The sequence below is a fragment of the Salvelinus sp. IW2-2015 genome, linkage group LG6.2 (assembly GCF_002910315.2).
Source record: "Salvelinus sp. IW2-2015 linkage group LG6.2, ASM291031v2, whole genome shotgun sequence".
Taxonomy (NCBI): domain Eukaryota; kingdom Metazoa; phylum Chordata; class Actinopteri; order Salmoniformes; family Salmonidae; genus Salvelinus; species Salvelinus sp. IW2-2015.
The window spans coordinates 17,772,489-17,793,205 of record NC_036846.1 but is presented as its reverse complement, the minus strand read 5'-3'; the positions used below and the strand labels follow the sequence as shown (position 1 = coordinate 17,793,205).

Sequence of the window (20,717 nt, the reverse complement as noted above, 5' to 3'; positions counted from 1 at the left end):
GTGAGAAGGTGTTGTTCCACACTGTTGTGCTGGGCAGAGTGAGGTGGGTGGGTGGGGTTGTTGTTCCACACTGTTGTGCTGGGCAGAGTGAGGTGGGTGGGTGGGGTTGTTGTTCCACACTGTTGTGCTGGGCAGAGTGAGGTGGGTGAGGTTGTCGTTCCACACTGTTGTGTTGGAGGGTGAGGTGGGGTTGTTGTTCCACACTGTTGTGTTGGGCCCTTGAGGAGGGTGAGGTGGGGTTGGGGGTAGGGGTGGAGTTAGGGACAGAAGGGAAAGTTGTATGCGACTTGCCAGTGGGAGGCTAATTGGGTTTAAARGTGTAGTTGTAGCATTGGAGATCATCTGTCACACATTGAACCACATAGAGAGGGGGGTGCTCCTACCCCAGCGTGGGGGCCTGTTGGCAGGGTGGGAGGTGAAGTAAGGGGGATAGGGGTGGGACTAAGGGCTCTTGTTTTGTAAAGGTGAGAAGGTCATGCCAGAGAGGCCAAGGTATGACATAGAGCCCAGAACAAGACACACTCCTCCTGTTCTTCCTCTCCTCCTGTTCCCCTCCCCACCTGTGGACTACAACACTTGGTTTCCTCATCTGTTTCTTTGTGCTCACTAGTGTTTTTTGTATGTAGCCTGCTTTTTATTTAATTTAACTTTTGCAGAAATACTGAGACATTTTCACATTTGTACTACAAATAATCCGCAGCCCCAGACTTCGCCCCGCAGCCCCAGACGTAACTTCCGACCACAGAATCCCCAATTGCCGTCTTAACTACACATGACACGGATCCACCATTAGGGAATCTGCACTAAAGTGAATATTGGGTGAAGTGTTCCCCCCCCGTTTTATTAAAATCTATTTAAACTTTTCCTAGTGGAGCAGGGTATGTGAACGAGGGGGCATGAATACAGACTTTTTTGGCGGAGTTGATTTCACGGCCATTTCATGCTACATCACCCTTTAGTGTTGTGTTTGGCGACATCCGAGCATAATGTACATTTGAAACACTGTGGTTTGGGAGAGGGACTATTGATTTAAACGGCTCATCCAAAATCTACAAACACACACCAACAACACACACATACTGTAGAGTCGCCTGTGTGGAAACACACAAACTACTGTGTGCCCCTTCTTTTCCAGCTTCTTACTAATTACCGTAAAAACAAGTTAATCCACGTCAAACATGTCAACTTCTCCGTGTTTTTAGATTGATTTCTGCTTGTTCAGTGCCCTCTTCATTTATTTTTCTCCCGATCTTAAATTTGCATGTGAAAGACTGTTGAAATGTGGGGGGGTCTACAGGAAAGTATAGGGACCCCCCCCTCCCCCCACATAGTCCACCCGACTTACGTGCACACACACCAAACCTACACACATCCCTGCACCCTCTTCTCCAGTCCTACACACAGGAGGATATACAAAGTGTGTGTCAGCGGGGTGGCCATTCAGAGAGGAGGCCCTACAAAACCGCCACTTAGCCAACTGCTGAGCCGGGACAAAGAGCCAAGGTCAGTGGTCGCTAGGCGGGTTGGGTCGGCCAACGGGTTTCTCATGCTTTTTCCTCTCCTTTTCTCCCTGGAACCCCCCCAACCTACCCAACCCCCTCTCTCCTCCATCCCTCTCTCCCCACTCCTTGCAGGTCTTCTGGGCCCATTGTCTGAATGGCCTCTTCCACTCGGTCATCCTCTTCTGGGTCCCCCTCACAGCCTTCCAGCACGGTAAGCACCTCCCAGGGACTCTAACCCTGACCTCCCAGGGACTCTAACCCTGACCTCCCAGGGACTCTAACCCTGACCTCCCAGGGACTCTAACCCTGACCTCCCAGGGACCCTAACCTCCCAGGGACTCTAACCCTGACCTCCCAGGGACTCTACCCGACCTCCCAGGGACTCTAACCCTGACCTCCCAGGGACCTAAACCTCCCCAGGGACTCTAACCCTGACCTCCCAGGAACTCTAACCTGACCTCCCAGAGACTCTAACCTGACTCCTAGAGACCCTAACCCCCCTCCCCCCAGAGACTCATCTGGCACCTTGCTCTTTGTGACAGCCTGGATTTCTAGTATCTACATGCTCTGGGTGGAATGAGGCCAGTTAACACACACCTTATCTTGATTACTTTTCTTTTTTACCCACAACCTCATGAATTATAAACATTGYCATGCTTGGCACGCACACACACACTCAAACACGTTCAAGTTCCCTTGTTCCGCTCACACGTCACTATATGGCCAAATAGTTACAATTCTCAGACTGTGGTAAGGTTCAGGGTTGAGAGAATGGGTATCTTTGAGTCGATGGAGTCTTGGCTGGTGGAGCCAGAGGACCACACAGGCTTGGGCCTGCTCTCCAAATAAAGCGAAGAGTGAAGCCCCTTCAGTCTGACTGACAGGCTGTCAGCAAGGCTTCGAAGCACACATAGGCATGTGACTAGCCGAAAGCAAAAAGGAGGCAGTCTCGCTCTCCCTCTTTCTTCTTCTCTTTCTCCCTCTCTCGTTCTTCTTCTCTCCCGCCCTAACACTCTCCCCAAGCACGCCCATGTGTTGAATTTGGAGGATGCTCAGAAATTAGGTGGTGTTAAAGTAAATGTTTCTAGTACAATCAATGAGGCAACATTTTTTTTAAACTGAACAAAAGTTGACCCATGCCTTTACCGGTATTTGAGTAGCAGTTTGCTTTGATTTGAATACTTAATTTGTCAAAGATTACTGGACTAATTCTTGTTTTTGTTTTCAATAATAACCAGGAAAATTGGGTCATGTCAACCATAGTCCAGACTGCTTCCTGATTCCTCCATCAGGTTGCTCCATTAAGCATATGCAATGGACACACACACACACGCACACACAGTCTTGTACAGCTCACKTTGTGGGGACACACAATTCAGTCCCATTCAAAGTCCTATTTTCCCTAAACCTAATCCGTACTCTTACCCTAAGCCTAGCTCCTAACCCTTAATGTAATTCTAACACTAATTCTAACCTTAACCCTAAACCCCCTAGAAATAGCATTTGACCTTGTGGGGACTAACTGTCCCCAGTTGGTCAAATGTTTGTTTATTTACTTTTCTTGTGGGGACTTCATGTCCCCACAAGAATAGTTAAACATGTCCACACACATCTCACTGCTTATGGGCGCCATTTGTCCAGTGTTACATCTCACTGCTCTAATGGCCATTATGTCCATGTTACATCTCACTGCTCTAATGGGCCATTATGTCCAGTGTTACATCTCACTGCTCTAATGGCCGCTTATGCCCAGTGTTACATCTCACTGCTCTAATGGGCCATTATGTCCAGTGTTACATCTCACTGCTCTAATGGGCATTATGTCGCGTGTTGCCATGTCTAATGGTGCATTATGTCCAGTGTTGTGTCTCTAATGGGGAATTATGCTCGCCTGCACATACAGTACTCACAGGCTGCATCCCAAATGGCATCCTATTCCATTTATAGTGCACTGCTTTTGACCAGGGTCCATATGGCTCTGGTCAAAAGTAGTGCGCTATAGACGGAATAGGGTGCCGTTTGAGATGCCGCCTTATCCTCAGCTCCCTGGTCATCATAGCAGCACCCACCCGTAGCACTCGCTCCAGCAGGTATATTTCACTGGTCATCACCAAAGCCAACTCCTCKTTTGGCCTCCTTTCCTTCCAGTTCTCTGCTGCCAATGACTGGAACGAATTGCAAAAATCACTGAYGCTGGWGACTCATATCTCCCTCACTAACTTTAAGCATCAGCTGTCAGAGCAGCTTACAGATCATTGCACCTGTACACAGCCCATCTATAAATAGCCCACCCAACTACCTCATCCCCATATTGTTATTTWTTTTTTTGCTCCTTTGCACCCCAGTATCTCTACTTGCACATCTATCACTCCAGTGTTTAATTTCTAAATTGTAATTATTTCGCTACTATGGCKTATTTATTGCCTTACCTCCCTAATCTTACTACATTTGCACACACTGTATATATATTTTTCTATTGTGTTATTGACTGTACGTTTGTTTATCCCATGTGTAACTCTGTGTTGTTTGTGTCGCACTGCTTTGCTTTATCTTGGCCAGGTCGCAGTTGTAAAACTGGCGTACCTGGTTAAATAAAGGTGAAATAAAATAAATGCAGACAGTCTGTCTGCTCTTTGGTAGTTTTCTCCATAGCCGAGATTTCACATTTCTTCTGGTCTAGTGGAACTAGCAAAGAGGGATATGACCATACGTCTAAAAGCTTTTCATGTTCATCCTTTTCACAGATACGGTCTTTGGCAACGGAAAGACCCCGGACTATCTCCTCTTAGGCAACATGGTTTATACAGTAAGTATGTGTCTCAAATGGCACCCTTTTCCCTGTGTGTGTGTGTGTGTGGTGCACTATGAAGGGAATAGGGTGCTATTTGGGACACCACCTGAGTCTTTTTTGGATGAGCACACAGTCAGTTCAGCCCTCCCCTGACTGATAACCAGTGTTGTATTTCTGCTTTTTTAGCTTTGAGAATGAAGACATCTTTGTCTGTCTATCCGTAACCTTGTGTTAGCCTCAGCGTCTTGCTGTGAGATTATTTATCAGTTTGTTTTGAATTTCTTTATTTATTTTTGACCGTCTTGAGCGTCATTACTGTGTTTTGATCAAATATGTGTGAGTCAAACAGTATTTCAAGTTCTAAACTAAGGAATACACCTTTAGCTGTCATATATAAAATGCTATCTGTCAGTGCCTTTTCCTGTCAAACTTCTGACTTTGATTTTGACTTATTCTCAATGGCGAGGAAGATGTTGGTTTAGCATTTAACATTGATGTTCTGTTTCCTAGTTTGTGGTCATCACCGTGTGCCTTAAAGCTGGCCTGGAGACCTCGTCGTGGACTATGGTAGGCTCTCCTCTCACTACAATATCTTTACATTTAAGTCATTTAGCTGACGCTCTTGTCTTTTCATCATCATTCTCTTATGGTACCACAGACACTTGTAACAAAGGCAGATCTTAAAAGGTCTATAATAATGCTCCATCCAGCTTTTCCTCTTRCTCCTGCCACTCCTGGCCACCATTCACATGACATAGGCTTTTCAGCAGAGCTACTAGCAGAATAACTTAGTCATTGTTTAATTACTCTACAATAAGATGGTTAGTACTCTGTATTTACTGTTGGAACTCTCACTGCCAACACTGTATTTATGTAAAGACAAAAGGAAGTAACATTCTCTGTCTCCTCCAGTTCAGTCACATTGCCATCTGGGGCAGCATCAGCCTGTGGGTGGTGTTCTTCGGTATCTACTCCTCTCTGTGGCCGCTCATCTCTCTGGCTCCGGARATGTCTGGCGAGGTAAACACTCATCTTACCCTCCACCCTCCTTTAAACCCAGCAAAACATGTCTGATCACCTCTTCATTCCCAGAAAGTTAGTAAGGGCTCCATTGGAAAATTAGCAAACGTTGTAGGAACATTCACCCCCCCAGCAGTGATAAACCCTACTGTATCATGCTGTCATTCATCWCTCAACAGAATGTACAGTATCTCCTAACATTGCTGTTACTAAGGGTGGTAGTMGTTGGGAAGAATTTCAATGTGTCTATGCCGTAACCCAACTCTGTGTTTCTCAWCGGAGGGCCAGAGGGGATCTAGACTGTCGGAATGACAGATTCTGGGTTGTGTTGCGGAATGACTTAATTGGGCCCAATTAGCCAACTGTTTGTGTTATGTCACCCTCGCTTGCCCCCTAAGTATCTGCAGGTGACGGTGAAACCTTGTCGCTGTACGGAGGAGCGATTCAACAATTCACACTAAAATCTGAAGTATTTGTGGTGGTGTTGTCAGCAAAGTTATATTATAGCAGGTATTTGTGTCTCAGCATTGTATTTGTAATACATCAAAATTGTTCTGAATATCTGTTTGATTCTGTTTAAGGTAAAGTGTCTAAAATGCATTTTGCGGTATGACATGTGTAAGGCACTCCTCCCTTGGTGCATCCCTGCCCACACACACACACACACACACACACACTGGTGCTTTCATCCAGTCCCTGCAGTTCTGGAGTAAAGGGAGTGATGGTGCTCTCTGGACAGCTTGGTAACCCTATGCCTAGCTCAGCCGTGGGGTTCCCAGTACATCATCACACTGGAATTATGTTCCTGACACCCGAGAACATATCAGAGTCCTGCTAAATGACACCAGGCCTCCCAGGCCCCAGTTGTGGCAGAGGAAGAGGGGAGGTCTCTACAGGGTCGTTTCACCTCGAAACCCACCATCTCAGATTGTTCTGATATTGTTTCTGTTAGAAACAGATAAGATCTCTTTGAGCTAATTGATTGCATCCAAATTGGCCATTTTAATTWATAGGATTCATGTAATATTCAATAACTATAGTCCCTAATATTCGATTTGGACCAAACAGTTTTCTAACAATGAGTAGGGACATGAGGAATCCAAAGAAATAGTCAAAAGTCAACGACGGACCGCCCACACCAATCCCACAACGAGTATATAGTATCAGTTCTCTGTCTTACAAAGGAGTATGGAGCTGCAGCTCGGGTGTTGTTTCTCATCCGTTGTAATGTGTTCTCAGTGAAGTTGGTGATGTTTTCTTCCCCCTGTTCAGATACAGTTGTCATTGAAGTTGTGTTTAGGTCCCATCCTACGTCCTTCTTACCAGATTCTGACCACTATTACAAAATTATATATTGGTTTGCTTATATATTGAGTCATTAAAACTAGTTTTTCAACCACTCCACAAATTTCTTTATTAACAAACTATTGTTTTGGCAAGTCGGTTAGGACATCTACTTTGTGCATGACAAAAGTAATTTTCCAACAATTGTTTACAGACAGATTATTTCACTTATAATTCACTGTATCATAATTCCAGTGGGTCAGAAGTTTACATACACTAAGTTGATCGTGCCTATAAACAGCGTTGGAATATTCAAGAAATTGATGTCAAGGCTTTAGGAGCTTCTGATAGGCTAATTGAAATCATTTGAGTCAATTGGAGGTGTACTTGCGGATGTATTTCAAGGCCTACCTTCAAACTCAGTGCCTCTTTGCTTGACATCATGGGAAAATCAAAAGAAATCAGCCAAGACTTCATAAAAAAAATTGTAGACCTCAAGTCTGGTTCATCCTTGGGAGTAATTTCKAAACGCCTGAAGGTACCACGTTRATCTGTACAAACAATAGTATGCAAGTATAAACACCATGGGACCATGCAGCCGTCATACCGCTCAGGAAGGAGACGAGTTCTGTCTCCTAGAGATGAATGTACTTTGGTGCGAAAAGTGCAAATCAATCCCAGAACAACAGCGAAGGACCTTGTGAAGATGCTGGAGGAAACAGGTACAAAAGTATCTATATCCACAGTAAAATTAGTCCTATATCGACATAGCCTGAAAGGCTGCTCAGCAAGGAAGAAGGCACTTTTTGGAGAAATGTCCTCTGGTCTGATAAAACAAAAATAGAACTGTTTGGCCATAATGACCATCGTTATGTTTGAAGGAAAAAGGGGGAGGCTTGCAAGCCGAGGAACACCATCCCAACCGTGAAGCACGGGGGTGGCAGCATCATGTTGTGGGGGTGCTTTGCTGCAGGAGGGACTGGTGCACTTCACAAAATAGATGGCATCATGAGGTAGGAAAATTATGTGGATTTATTGAAGCAACATCTCAAGACATCAATCCAGAAAGTTAAACCTTGGTCACTAATGCGTCTTCCAAATGGACAATGGACCCCAAGCATACTTTCAAAGTTGTGGCAAAATGGCTTAAGGACAACAAAGTCKAGGTATTGGAGTGGCCATCACAAAGCCCTGACCTCAATCCCATAGAACATTTGTGGACAGAACTGAAAAAGCTTGTGCGAGCAAGGAGGCCTACAAACCTGACTCAGTTACACCAGCTCTGTCAGGAGGAATGGGCCAAAATTCAACCAACTTATTGTGGGAAGCTTGTGGAAGGCTACCCGAAACGTTTGAACAAAGTTAAACAATTTAAAGGCAATGCTACCATATACTAATTGAGTGTATGTAAACTTCTGATCCACTGGGAATGTGTTGAAAGAAATAAAAGCTGAAATAAATTGTTCTCTCTAATATTATTCTGACATTTCACATTCTTAAAATAAAGTGGTGATCCTAACTGACCTAAGAGAGGGRGTTTTTAGGAATGGTGAAAAACTGAGTTTAAATGTATTTTGCTAAGGTGTATGTAAAKTTCTGACTTCAACTGTAGATGATTTGGATATGAAGAGCGAAAATGCAATGCAATAGGTACTATTGACCTGCTTTGGATTTCTGAAATGACATGGAACGACCCTGCACTAGCAGCAAACACCTCTCTTTCGCTGACTCGCTTTCCCTCTGTCACTGTTGCTCTGTCGTTCTCGCTTGATCTCTCACTAACACTTTCTTTCTCTCTGCCTCTTCCCCTCTCCTCTTTCTTTCCCATATTCTCTCTTTTCCATGTTCTCTCTCTTTCCCCCCTCCCTCTATCACCCACCCTCCCCTCTGTCTCTGTGTCTGTTTGTAATGCCTGAGGGTCATGATGATATAGACACCACTTCTTGTTCTACAGTTTCTGACTCCACAATTCACCTCATTCAAGAAAGACATTGAGCAATGGCTGACTTAATGCGATAGCATTTGTCAGTGTCAGTGAGTTTGAGCTTTACTTGGACGATTGACAAGACAGGTGCCTTGGACCATCCCTTAAACATCTTGAAACAGACGTCTTAAGTTTGACAAGATGCTTGGTTGGCCCAGGCCCAAACCACACATAKATTTTAGCCTTGAGTTGACGTGGATGAAAAAGGAAGATTCAAATCGGATATTTTCAGAGGAGGGACATGAGCTGCTATAGTAAGGGGCTTAGGCACACCTTACGAGATGACACGGCAAACACCATCACCCTGGCCCGTCTCCTGGCGATTTCCTGTCGCTATCAACAACACAGCTGTAAGGATGTTAGAGCATAGATAACTCTGTGCCTTTCCGACACCTGCCATTTCCTTTGCTTTTGCCAGCGTCTGCAGGGAACAGTACTTCCCCTCACTCTCACACTCACTTGACCGCTTGTCATCGACACTTTGGATTCACCCCTCAACAGGTGCGCCTCACATTCCTCCCGCAGTTTGTGCCAAGCGATAAGCAACACGTTCTCCTCAGTGTTTTGCTCAGAAGGGAGAGGTTCATATTTTGGCATACTACAGACGTACAGCAGAGAGACAGATGGAGAAGTTTTCTATACGAATGAAATATGAACATTTAAGAGAGTAGAATTAAAGATTATCTTCACAATTTGTATGTATTTTGTGTCCTGAGAACCTTCACTGAAAGTAAACTTTTCTGAAATTGAACCCCCCAAAAATGTCGGATTAACAAAGCCTTTTGGGTTACTTTGATCAGTCGTAGTCATGAAACGTTAACAGTACTTGGAGGGGCTACATATCAGTTCATGTAAAATAAAAAGGTATTAAAAAGAAGAAATCTAGGACACCGATAATGTAAGGTGACTTCGCCGTCTCCTTGTGCTCTGGTCAAAAGTAGTGCACTATGTATGGAATATGGTGACATTCACTCACACGTTTGTTTGAATGGAATTATTTATATTGAAGTGCAACTGTAGAGCCTCCAGTGCAGGCAGCTCATCAGGACTCGCTTTCTTTGAAGAACAAGAATGCCCCTACAGAATGCCCCTATAGAATGGCACAGAGGCCAGCTGCACCTCACTAGATAACCCATCCTCTCTCGACTCAGGCCAGCTCCACCCAGCAAGGACCAGTCTAGGACCATAGAGATGGTGTGTGTTTTGACGGTGCGGGTGTCTCCGTGCATGCTTGCGTGTGTGTGTGTACTATCACCAGTGACACAGTGACACTGAAGTAGCAGGGCCACAGATGACAGATCTCGCAATTTCTCCGCTATCTCCAAAATCACCAGGGATCCCTAAAAACTCTGGGGGACGAGTGAAAAGTTTTATAGAACCCACAAGGTTCCTCACTATTAAACCTGTGACAGCCCTATGATGGAATTAAAGGCACTTCAGCATTTCAGTTGACTTTGTCCCCTCCACTGGTTTCCCTCTGTGTCTGTGTTTTAGGAATACTTAAGGCCTTTAAGAGCCGCGCCTGTGTCGTATGGTAGCCCCCTCTGCGCTATCGTTGAAAACCCAATGATTTATGGAAGACTTGAGCGGCTGTGGAAGCCACGGGATAGTCCATGGTGTGAGACTTTGCTGTGTTATGCGTGTCAGTATATGTAGTTGAATGGCCATGGATATGGGCGTACTTGTCGTTATCCGTGAGCTAATACATGTCAAACTGACACAGTCTGTCGGCTAATCTATCTCACTTTAATAATTCTTGAGTCACGTTGTAAATCACTATCGGACAGTTGTGCCTGGATGACTTCTGTTGAGCTATTACTGTTTTTGTTAGCGTTCTGTCCTATGTTTTTCTTCGGGATATCTCAGGGCTATTGAGAGGCGACATGCAGAGAGTAAACAGATGGACCCAATTGAGCAGGCCCAGTTTAAGTTTTCCATAGTAAAAGCTTAGTGGGGTGGGGGTGTTAGGGATTTGCTTTTGCGTTGCAATGATGACATGCAGGGAATTTGTGGGCCGCGTCCGAACAAGGCCCCTCACACACTCTTGCTCTCTCTTTCTCCTTCGCTCTCGCTCTCTTTCTCCTTCGCTCTCTCTTCAGAGCATTAAGTTTGCCTCCATCTCTTTTCTCTCCCATCATCCTCAGGGACTGGCTTTTTCATTCTGCGGCTGTGTTTACACTCAATAACCTTAAGGATTTGGTTTCGGGTGGTAGCATGGAGCTGGTCGTGAGGGACTTTTTTTGGGCTTTTTTTGACCAAACGTACAGATCCAGCTTCAATTTGAAGCATAGAAATCTGCACCCTCAAATCACCCAATAACCATTTCCCTAGATCCTTAGCTCCATAGCAGAACAATCTACCCCTCTGTTCCAACTTCCACCCCAGTCGTATGGTCCGGTAGAGCCAGCTGAATTTAGCCAAACGGACATGGATGGAGGTAGACCAAATCATTCACTGGGACTGGATTTGACTTAAAAAACCCTCGTCCTTTCATAGGGCCCAATAATAATAAAAAATGCCGTACAAAGAGACTCTGCACCCAGGCTGCTAGTGTCCAAATATTAGCACCCAGAGGCTTTAGCTATGGCAGCACCAGGGCCATGCAGAGAAAAGGGGAAAGACTCAAATCTGACAGCCTTTCAGATATGACAGAAAGAGACGTGGTAAGAGTGAGGTGTGTGTGTTTGCATGCTTCTGTGTGTGTGTGCGTATGCGGTGGGCGTGTGTGTAAAGTTGGCTTTTCTCAATCTGCTTTCTAAAGCCAAAGGCCTCGGAACGGGGTGAATAGTGAAGGCCTTAATTGTCCTTCCTTCATATTTACCATCACAATGGCAGGCATTAACATTCTTGGGGCCACACTATCCCTGTGGCCTGCCAGGCATGATCAGCCAACTGCTGCTGCGCTGAGACCCCCTGATCAATGCATCCAAGCATAGTAATCAGACGCCGCAACTCTGAGCCGATTGGATCAGTCTGTCCCTTGACAGTCGCATAAAGGATGGTTTGAAAAATCAGTTTTCTTAGACTGAGACGCAAAGTTTTAAGAATGTGAAAAATGACAAACGACTGTTGGCGTGTCCATATCGTATTCAGAGTGAAACCACTGCTTCATTTTGTAGATCTAAATACATTTACAATGTGTACCTCAAACAAATATCCTTCTACAGCTCTGCAACAGCAAGAAAAGCTTGCTGGTCTGCTCCAAACCAGATCTAAGGATTTAAGTGACACACTGAATGTTCTTTCACCTATGGCTATGAACTAACTTGGGTGTGTGTGTGTGTGTGTGTGTGGTGTGTCCAGTGGCTGTGAGGGGGTTGACAGCCTGTCAAAACACTCTGCCCTGTAGCTACGGACACCACTGTCTGCCCGCCCAGACGAGTTTATTCGTTTGTCCTAAAAATACACCCAACTGTACCCCAGCTCCATCTCTAGCATCTACCAAAATGGCTGGCTCGGCCAGTATTTAGTGTGTCTGTCTTCAAATCCTCAATAGATAAACATTTATTAAGATTTAGTTGAGTGTTGAATTTACAGATTAGCGAAGTAGTCAGACCTTCAGTGCAGTTTGCTGTAAATGTTTTAGTTATGATTTGTTGTTTTGTATATATTGTTTGTGCTTTGAATTATTTATGATGATATTTTGGAACAGTATTTGTAAGAAGTTGGAGTTTAAATTAGGAGCAGGTTTATTTTCCATGCTCGTTGACTTCGATTTAATGTATTTAATGTGCTGAGACACTGTCCGCGGTTWATTTTTTTAATTATTTGAGACACTTTAAATGCGGCTATTAAAATGTGTGATGCATTGGATGAAAACAAAAATAATTAAAGTTGGCGTTACGATAAAGAAAAGTCTATGTTTCTACCCGGGACTGCCTAACTTCAAACTTGACGTGAATATGTCCTGTMCGCTTATGTAATTTTCCCTCTACTTGTATTTTGGTCACTGCTGGCCAAAATAGAAAAGCTCCATTCATTCCAATACCATTTCAAACATTCGGAAAAAGCCATTTTGATTTCCACTCATTTGGGATTTCCTCTCTCCCTGATGTTTTGTCAGACATCATAGTCCATTTGCCTGATAATGGAGAGCAGATTAGCTCATTTAGGAACACCTGAACCCTTTGATAACTTTGACATTGATCCGTGTGTGTGTGTCTCCTAAGGCGCCATCCCAGGGTCCGGCCTGTTCCTAATTACAGGAAGACCCTTGTCTGGGGGCCCCTGCGGTTTGAACAACTGGCACAAGCATGTACTGCCCAAATTGCTGATGCGAGGAGGCGTGTGTTTTGCTTTTTGACATGTAATGACCGATAGTTTCACAGCAGCCAGGCCAAAGCAAACACAGCCCTGCGCAGACGGCTGTATGTGACGGCCCGCGCCAAGAGGATTCCTCTCTGTCTCCGCCCCGCCAGACCAAATGGAACATACACAGTTGTAGTTGCCCACCATCTTTGTATAGGTCAATGGAAAGACTACCTTTTAGAACTGAACTCAGTGGACTTTCATGTGTTGCTGCTATCCCCTTCTAATGTTTCTCTTTCCTTGTACTGAGGATCGAGTGAACGCCCTTCAGGCATCATCAGGGCAACAGGTTGCTAGTGGAGAAGGGTTTCGGAGGTTCGAGTTGAGAATCCCCTTCACCCTTCTTCCCATTGATACCTCACCAGTGAACTGTCTGCTGTGGATGCATCCCGCTCCGCTACACCGTCATTCCCCACCTGCTCTTGAGGCCAGTCATTGTAGCTAACAGTTGRCATCAGGATAGGAAATTAATGGGTTGGGGCAAAAATGCCATTGAAAATGTGATGACAAGTATGAAGAAGTGTTTCCTACTGTATTTCCRCCACTCTGGCTAAAAGTTGCCTTTTGGCACAGATCTAGGATTAGCTACATGCTTACCTTAATCATTTGAGGGTTGAATGCAAAACTGACCTTAGATAAGCTACACCCTACCCCACCCCCCGCTCCACTCTGTCCACAGGTATGTTGTCCAATACCTCTTCCTTGTCAGAACTGGAGCTTTACCCAAGGTTTCTCTACTGATAGGGAATAATTGGAATAAGGGGTTTGGACATGGTTCCCATTGGTCCGTTTGGAGAGTGAAAGAACACCACAGTAACTGCATACCCTAGTAAAGAACACCACAGTAACTACCTACCCTGGTAAAGAACAACACAGTAACTGCCTACCCTGGTAAAGAACACCACAGTAACTACTACCTGGGGTAAAGAACACCACAGTAACTGCCTACCCTGGTAAAGAACACCACAGTAACTGCCTACCCTGGTAAAGAACACCACAGTAACTAACTGCCAAAGCTACTTCCTTTGCTCCAGGCTTCTCAAGATCATAGTTAAAACCCCAACAGCAACATGTGTCATTTAGTCACAGTGGATTACCATGTATTGTCAAACTGGGTTGATCCATGTAATTATTTTGCCTATTCAGTTGTTTATTGTGGGTAATTTGGTTGTTATTAAAGATGTAACAAGACTGCCTAAAGCAATCTGAGCCTTTACTGCTGCACCTACTGAGCCCTGTTTTGTCTGCAATGACCTAAGGAATGTGTTCCTGTTTTTCTGTATGTGCGTGTGTCTCAGGCGGACATGATGTTCAGTTCGGGAGTCTTCTGGATGGGCCTGATATTCATCCCTGTCACCTCCCTGGTCTTTGACGTGGCCTACAAAGTGTGAGTTCCCCCCACTCATCACCACCACCCCCTCTACATGTTATGCTCACGGGAAATTCCTTAGATCACATGTAGACATTTACATATAGAAATAAATGTAGAATGTACAATTACATATAGAAGTTATTTATAGGATCTCTGTGGTGCCGGGGTTGGAACCGGTTCAGTGAACAGAACCGAAAAGCGTAAAATAATTTTTTCAGAGGAACAGAATCAGAACCGCAAAAGAAAGCGATCCATATTGTTCCGAAACAGAACTGTTATTTTTAAAACATGGGAACCGGTTAATAACTTTATTTTACACRCTAGGCATTTTTTTCCAGTCCCACAAGAAACACAACAAAGCACCTATGCAAAGCCCTCACTCTGTCACTCAGAAACGTATTCTAGTGTCAGCTAAAAATTCTTTGCTTAAAAATAAATAAATCAGGAAATGGGAAATACTAAATAAATACTAAACAGGTCTCAGACATGCAGGTGTAACATTTATAGTTACCGGTATATCATGTTTTTTTTTGCAGATTCTGCTCTAGGAGAAATGTCTTGAGAAACTATTTAGACCACCAATAAATAACATGCAGTGTAACATTTTATAGTTATTTGATTCATAGCAAGAGATTCAGAGTTTATATAAGTGTGGACCATTCAGAATGAAATTATTAATTGAGGTCATTGGGAGACTTAGTTTAGGTATCTCAACTCTGAATCAGTCTCATAGTTCTGGGGAATCCAGAGGAATCACATTTACAGCAGATTGAAGCAGCAACTAAAAGCTAATTGTGGTGTCATTTACCGGACATCTACTTCGCCTCTGATATGCAGAATTAATTCAGATTGCATGTACACTTTTGAGAAAGCCTCTTGGACTGATTTGGGATGGTGTGTTACATAGAGATACAATATAATCCTACTGTATAATAATATAAGGAATAGTGTTGTATTTAACGCTGTGGTTGTGAATGCCTGTTGGTGACGTCTGCTCCTTTTGAGCCACAGTGTGAAGAAGGTGTGCTTTAAGACCCTGGTGGATGAGGTGCAGGAGCTGGAAGCCTTGTCCAAGGACCCAGGAGCCCTGGTGCACGGGAAGAGGTACTGGACCGTCTCTCACCCTTTTCTCACCTTCCTCCTTTTCCAAGAGGACATCCCAAATGGCACCCTATTCCCTATAAAGTGCACTATTTTTGACCAGGACCCACCATATAGGGAATAGGGTGCTATTTGGGACGCAGACTTGAAAATGCTTTGTTTATAGGTTAGCTTTTATCCTTCACAGTACACAAGACCCTTATAAACTCAGCAAAAAAAGAAACATCCTCTCACTGTCAACTGCGTTTATTTTTCAGCAAACTTAACATGTGTAAATATTTGTATGAACATAAGATTCAACAACTGAGACATAAACTGAACAAGTTCCACAGACATTTGATGAACAGAAATGGAATAATGTGTCCCTGAACAAAGGGGGGGTCAAATCAAAAGTAACAGTCAGTATCTGGTGTGACCACCAGCTGCATTAAGTACTGCAGTGCATCTCTTCCTCATGGACTTCACCAGATTTGCCAGTTCTTGCTGTGAGATGTCACCCCAATCTTCCACCAAGTCACCTGCAAGTTCCCGGACATTTCTGGGTGGAATGGCCCTAGCCCTCACCCTGCAATCCAACAGGTCCCAGACGTGCGCAATGGGATTGAGATCRGGGCTCTTCGCTGGCCATGGCAGAACACTGACATTCCTATCCAGCAGGAAATCACGCACAGAACGAGCAGTGTGGCTGGTGGCATTGTCAGGATGAGACTGCAGGAAGGAGGAGGATGTCTTCCCTGTAATGCACATCGTTGAGATTGCCTGCAATGACAACAAGCTCAGTCCGATGATGCTGTGACACACCACCCCAGACCATGACGGACCCTCCACCTCCAAATRGATCCCGCTCCAGAGTACAGGCCTCSTAACGCTCATTCCTTCAACGATAAACGRYAATCTGACCATCACCCCAGGTGAGACAAATCTGCYACTCATCAGTGAAGAGCACTTTTTACCAGTCCTGTCTGGTCCAGCGACGGTGGGTTTGTGCCCATAGGCGACGTTGTTGCCGGTGATGTCTGGTGAGGATTTGCCTTACCAACAGGCCTACAAGCCCTCAGTCCAGCCTCTCTCAGCCTATTACGGGACAGTCTGAGCACTGATGGAGGGATTGTGCATTCCTGGTGTAACTCGGGCAGTTGTTGTTGCCATTCTGTACCTGTCTCGCAGCTGTGATGTTTTGGATGTACCGATCCTGTGCAGGTGTTGTTACACGTGGTCTGCCACTGCGAGGGCAATCAGCTGTCCGTCCTGTCTCCCTGTAGCGCTGTCTTAAGCATCTCACAGTACGGACATTGCAATTTATTGCCCTGGTCACATCTGCAGTCCCCATGCCTCCTTGCAGCATGCCTAAGGCACGTTCGCTCAGATGAGCAGGGACCCTGGGCATCTTTCTTTTGGTGTTTTTGGAGTCCGTAGAAAGGCCTCTTTAGTGTCCTAAGTTTTCATATCTGTGACCTTAATTGCCTACCGTCTGTAAGCTGTTAYTGTCTTAACGACCGTTCCACAGGTGCATGTTCATTAATTGTTTATGGTTCATTGAACAAGCATGGGAAACAGTGTTTTAACCCTTTGCAATGAAGATCTGTTAGTTATTTGGATTTTTACGAATTATCTTTGAAAGACAGGGTCCTGAAAAAGGGCTGTTTCTTTTTTTGCTGAGTTTACAACCAGAACATCTCAATTACTTTTCTCCATATCATGAATTCACAAATTCTCTTTATATTACTTCATACACCGCATGTACAACACTTGACTTAGTCTATAACTTCTAAAAGTTTAAATGTGTATTTACCCRCTGAGGATTCAATAATATTTATCTTGGCTTCCCTGTTTTTAGTACGTATGGTGTAATCACGGTCTGCCTACTGTACACTATACGGTTCACTCTTACCTCTACTCTTTGAACTCTGCTCCAGGCCATCCATCCAGGCTGTTATACATGCTTGGAACATGACTCTCTCCCTCTGAAACTGTGTGAAGAGAAACTGTAGTGTACTGTAGAGCCTCCAGCTAATTAGAGACTTGCATCTTGAGCTAAACTCCCAGAGATGATTTACGTTGCAAATGGCACTGTATAGTGCACTACATTTGGCCAGGGCCCATAGGGAAATGGGTGCCATTTGGGACACAGCGATCAGTTAGCCGGGTCCCATCGATGGCCTGTGGAGTGCATTAGCATGGATCAGACCAGTGTGAAATCTCCTGCCGGTTGAAAGTGATCTCCCCTATCTGGCCACAGGCCCAGGCCCAGRAGGCTAGGAACCTGGCCCGGGACCGGACGCATGTAGATGCACTCACTCAGTTCCTTTCTCACACTCACYCAATTATATACACACACACACCACACATGCACACTCTCTCTCTCGCACACACACAGAATCCACCCCTTCTTCCTCTCCCCCATGCCTGGTCTCTCCTCAGAAGGAAGTGCAGTTGGCTTGTGTCTCCTCTGTCCTGTGGAGGACTGTACTGGGAGAGAGAGGGCTTGATGTATGGGTGGTTAAATCTGTCTGAATGGCTCACCATGGCACTCACTGTCTCTCTGTCTTTGCAGTCTGACGGAGAGGGCACAGCTCCTGAAGAACGTCTTCAAGAAGAGCACTGTCAGTATGTACCGATCGGACTCCATGCAGCAGAATCTGCTACGTAAGTCACACACACAATATTAAAACATGCACACACCTCACACCCTGACCTGAAGGAAAGCCCTCATGCTGTTTTTCTCTCTGTAGCAGCACTGGTCCAACACACCAAGACAGGCTTTTGAATTGAGTGTAGTTCCTATGTGGACACATAGCTCCATGCTATGGGGATTCTATATATATATACTGTAGCTTCAAAGGGGACTCCGCTTGTGTCTTAAATGACAGCCAATGGGCCCTGGGAAAAGTAGTGTACTGCACAGGGAATAGGGTGCCATTTGYGATGCTGCCTCAGCGTTGGAGAAGTGCTAATACTCTGCTGATCCCACCGCTCTTTACAATTCGATATCCATGTTCCACATTAGCCAGCATGACATCCACATACATGATCCTGTCGTTAGCCTCATTAAGTAACACAAAAACATCCCACTGTTCCCCCGTTGGTGTCCCTCCGCCTGCTAATACAACCTCCCCACCACTATATTTGCATCCCAAATGGCACCCTTTCCCCTTTACAGTGCACTAGGGCTCTTGTCAAATGRAGTGCACTATATAGAGAATAAGGGGCTTTTTATGGCGCACACTAATGGAAAGTCACGTCCCATCTAATACAAATCTCATAGTAGTCTAGATAGAAGCTATAAGACAACACAGATGGGTTTTATTTTGGATTGTAAACTGGGTGGTTCGAGCCCTGAATGCTGATTGGCTGACAACCGTGGTATATCAGACCGTTTACCACGTGTATGACAAAGCATTTATTTTTACTGCAGTAATAATGTTGGTAACCAGTTTATAATAGCAATAAGACACCTTGGGGGTTTGTGATATATGGCCAATATACCACGGCTAAGGGCTGTGTCCAGGCCATCTTCCGCGTTGTGCGTGGATTAGAAACTGCCCTTAGCCGTGGATAAGAACTGCCCTTAGCAGTGGTATATTGGCCATATACCACACCCCCTCGGGCCTTATTGCTTAATATACCACGGCTAAGGCAGTTCTTATGTACGACACAAATGGCGTGCCTGGACACAGCCCTAGCCGTGGTATATTGGCAATATACCACAACCCCTCGGGCCTTATTGGTTAAATGGATTTATTTCTGTTTGTTTCGCTGATCTTTTTGTATGTTTTTTGTTTGTCTCGTAGGTGGGGAAGGATCGTTCTTGTGTGACCCCTGTTTGTCTCGTAGGTGGGAAGGGATCGTTCTTGTGTGACCCCTGTTTGTCTCGTAGGTGGGGAAGGGATCGTTCTTGTGTGACCCCTGTTTGTCTCGTAGGTGGGGAAGGGATCATTCTTGCGTGACCCCTGTTTGTCTCGTAGGTGGGAAGGGATCGTTCGTGTGACCCTGTTTGTCTCGTAGGTGGAGAAAGGATCGTTCTTGTGTGACCCGTTTTGTCTATTAGGCGGGGAAGGGATTGTTCTTGTGACCCCTGTTTGTCTCGTAGGTGGGGAAGGGATCGTTCTTGTGTGACCCCTGTTTGTCTCGTAGGTGGGGAAGGGATCGTTCTTGTGTGACCCGTTTGTCTATTAGGCGGGGAAGGGATTGTTTCTTGGTGACCCCTGTTTGTCTCGTAGGTGGGGAAGGGATCGTTCTTGTGTGACCCCTTTTTATTTTGACGTTCTTACCTGTAGAGAAACGAAAACCCCCGATCTCTATTAGAAACCCAACCTATGCCCTTTTCACAGTATCGTGCCAATCCAAAACACATTGTCCTTTTCAGCAGGCTTTCAGCAACTATGGTGGATGTGTAACCAGGCCATCATAGTACAGTTTGGTTCAGCTCAATAGTGTGAAAAGCCCTCTGTACCCACCTCTCCTCCCCTGTGTGCTGTGACCTACAGTTGAAGTCGGAAGTTTACATACACTTAGGTTGGAGTCATTGAAACTTGTTTTAACAAACTCCACAAATTTCTTGTTAACAAACCATAGTTTTGGCAAGTCGATTAGGACATCTACTTTGCTCATGACACACAAGTAATTTTTCCAACAATTGTTTACAGACAGTTTATTTCACTTATATTTCACTGTATCACAATTCCAGTGGGTCAGAAGTTTACATCCACTAAGTTGACTGTGCCTTTAAACAGCTTGGAAAATTCCAGAAAATTATGTCATGGCTTTAGAAGCTTCTGATAGGCTAATTGACATCATTTGAGTCAATTGGAGGTGTACCTGTGGATGTATTTCAAGGCCTACCTTCAAACTCAGTGCCTCTTTGCTTGACATCGTGGGAAAATCAAAAGAAATCAGCCAAGACCTCAGAAAAAATTGCAGACCTCCACAAGTCAATTTCCAAACGCCTGAAGGTACCACGTTCATCTGTACAAACAATAGTACGCAAGTATAAACACCATGGGACCACGCAGCCCTCCTACCGCTCAGGAAGGAGACGCTTTCTGTCTCCTAGAGATGAACGTACTTTGGTGCGAAAAGTGCCAATCAATCCCAGAACAACAGCAAAGGACCATGTGAAGATGCTGGAGGAAACAGGTACAAAAGTATCTATATCCACAGTAAAAGGAGTCCTATATCGACATAACCTGAAAGGCCGCTCAGCAAGGAAGAAGCCACTGCTCCAAAACCTCCATAAAAAAGCCAGACTACGGTTTGCAACTGCACATGGGGACAAAGTTTGTATTTTTTTGAGAAATGTCCTCTGGTCTGATGAAACAAAAATCTAACTCTTTGGCCATAATGACCATTGTTATG

At 44.8% G+C, this 20,717-nt stretch overlaps 1 protein-coding gene across 1 annotated transcript in view; it reads left to right on the top strand.

The window, feature by feature from the left end:
* The window catches only part of atp8a1 (ATPase phospholipid transporting 8A1), a 222,843-nt gene that overhangs the window by 197,849 nt on the left and 4,277 nt on the right, over nt 1-20,717 (top strand). The window contains exons 31-37 of the mRNA XM_070444153.1: nt 1,635-1,713; nt 4,247-4,308; nt 4,804-4,860; nt 5,206-5,313; nt 14,188-14,276; nt 15,273-15,365; nt 17,917-18,008. Of these exons, the coding sequence (XP_070300254.1) occupies nt 1,635-1,713; nt 4,247-4,308; nt 4,804-4,860; nt 5,206-5,313; nt 14,188-14,276; nt 15,273-15,365; nt 17,917-18,008 (580 nt within the window). The remainder of the gene's footprint in view (nt 1-1,634; nt 1,714-4,246; nt 4,309-4,803; nt 4,861-5,205; nt 5,314-14,187; nt 14,277-15,272; nt 15,366-17,916; nt 18,009-20,717) is intronic.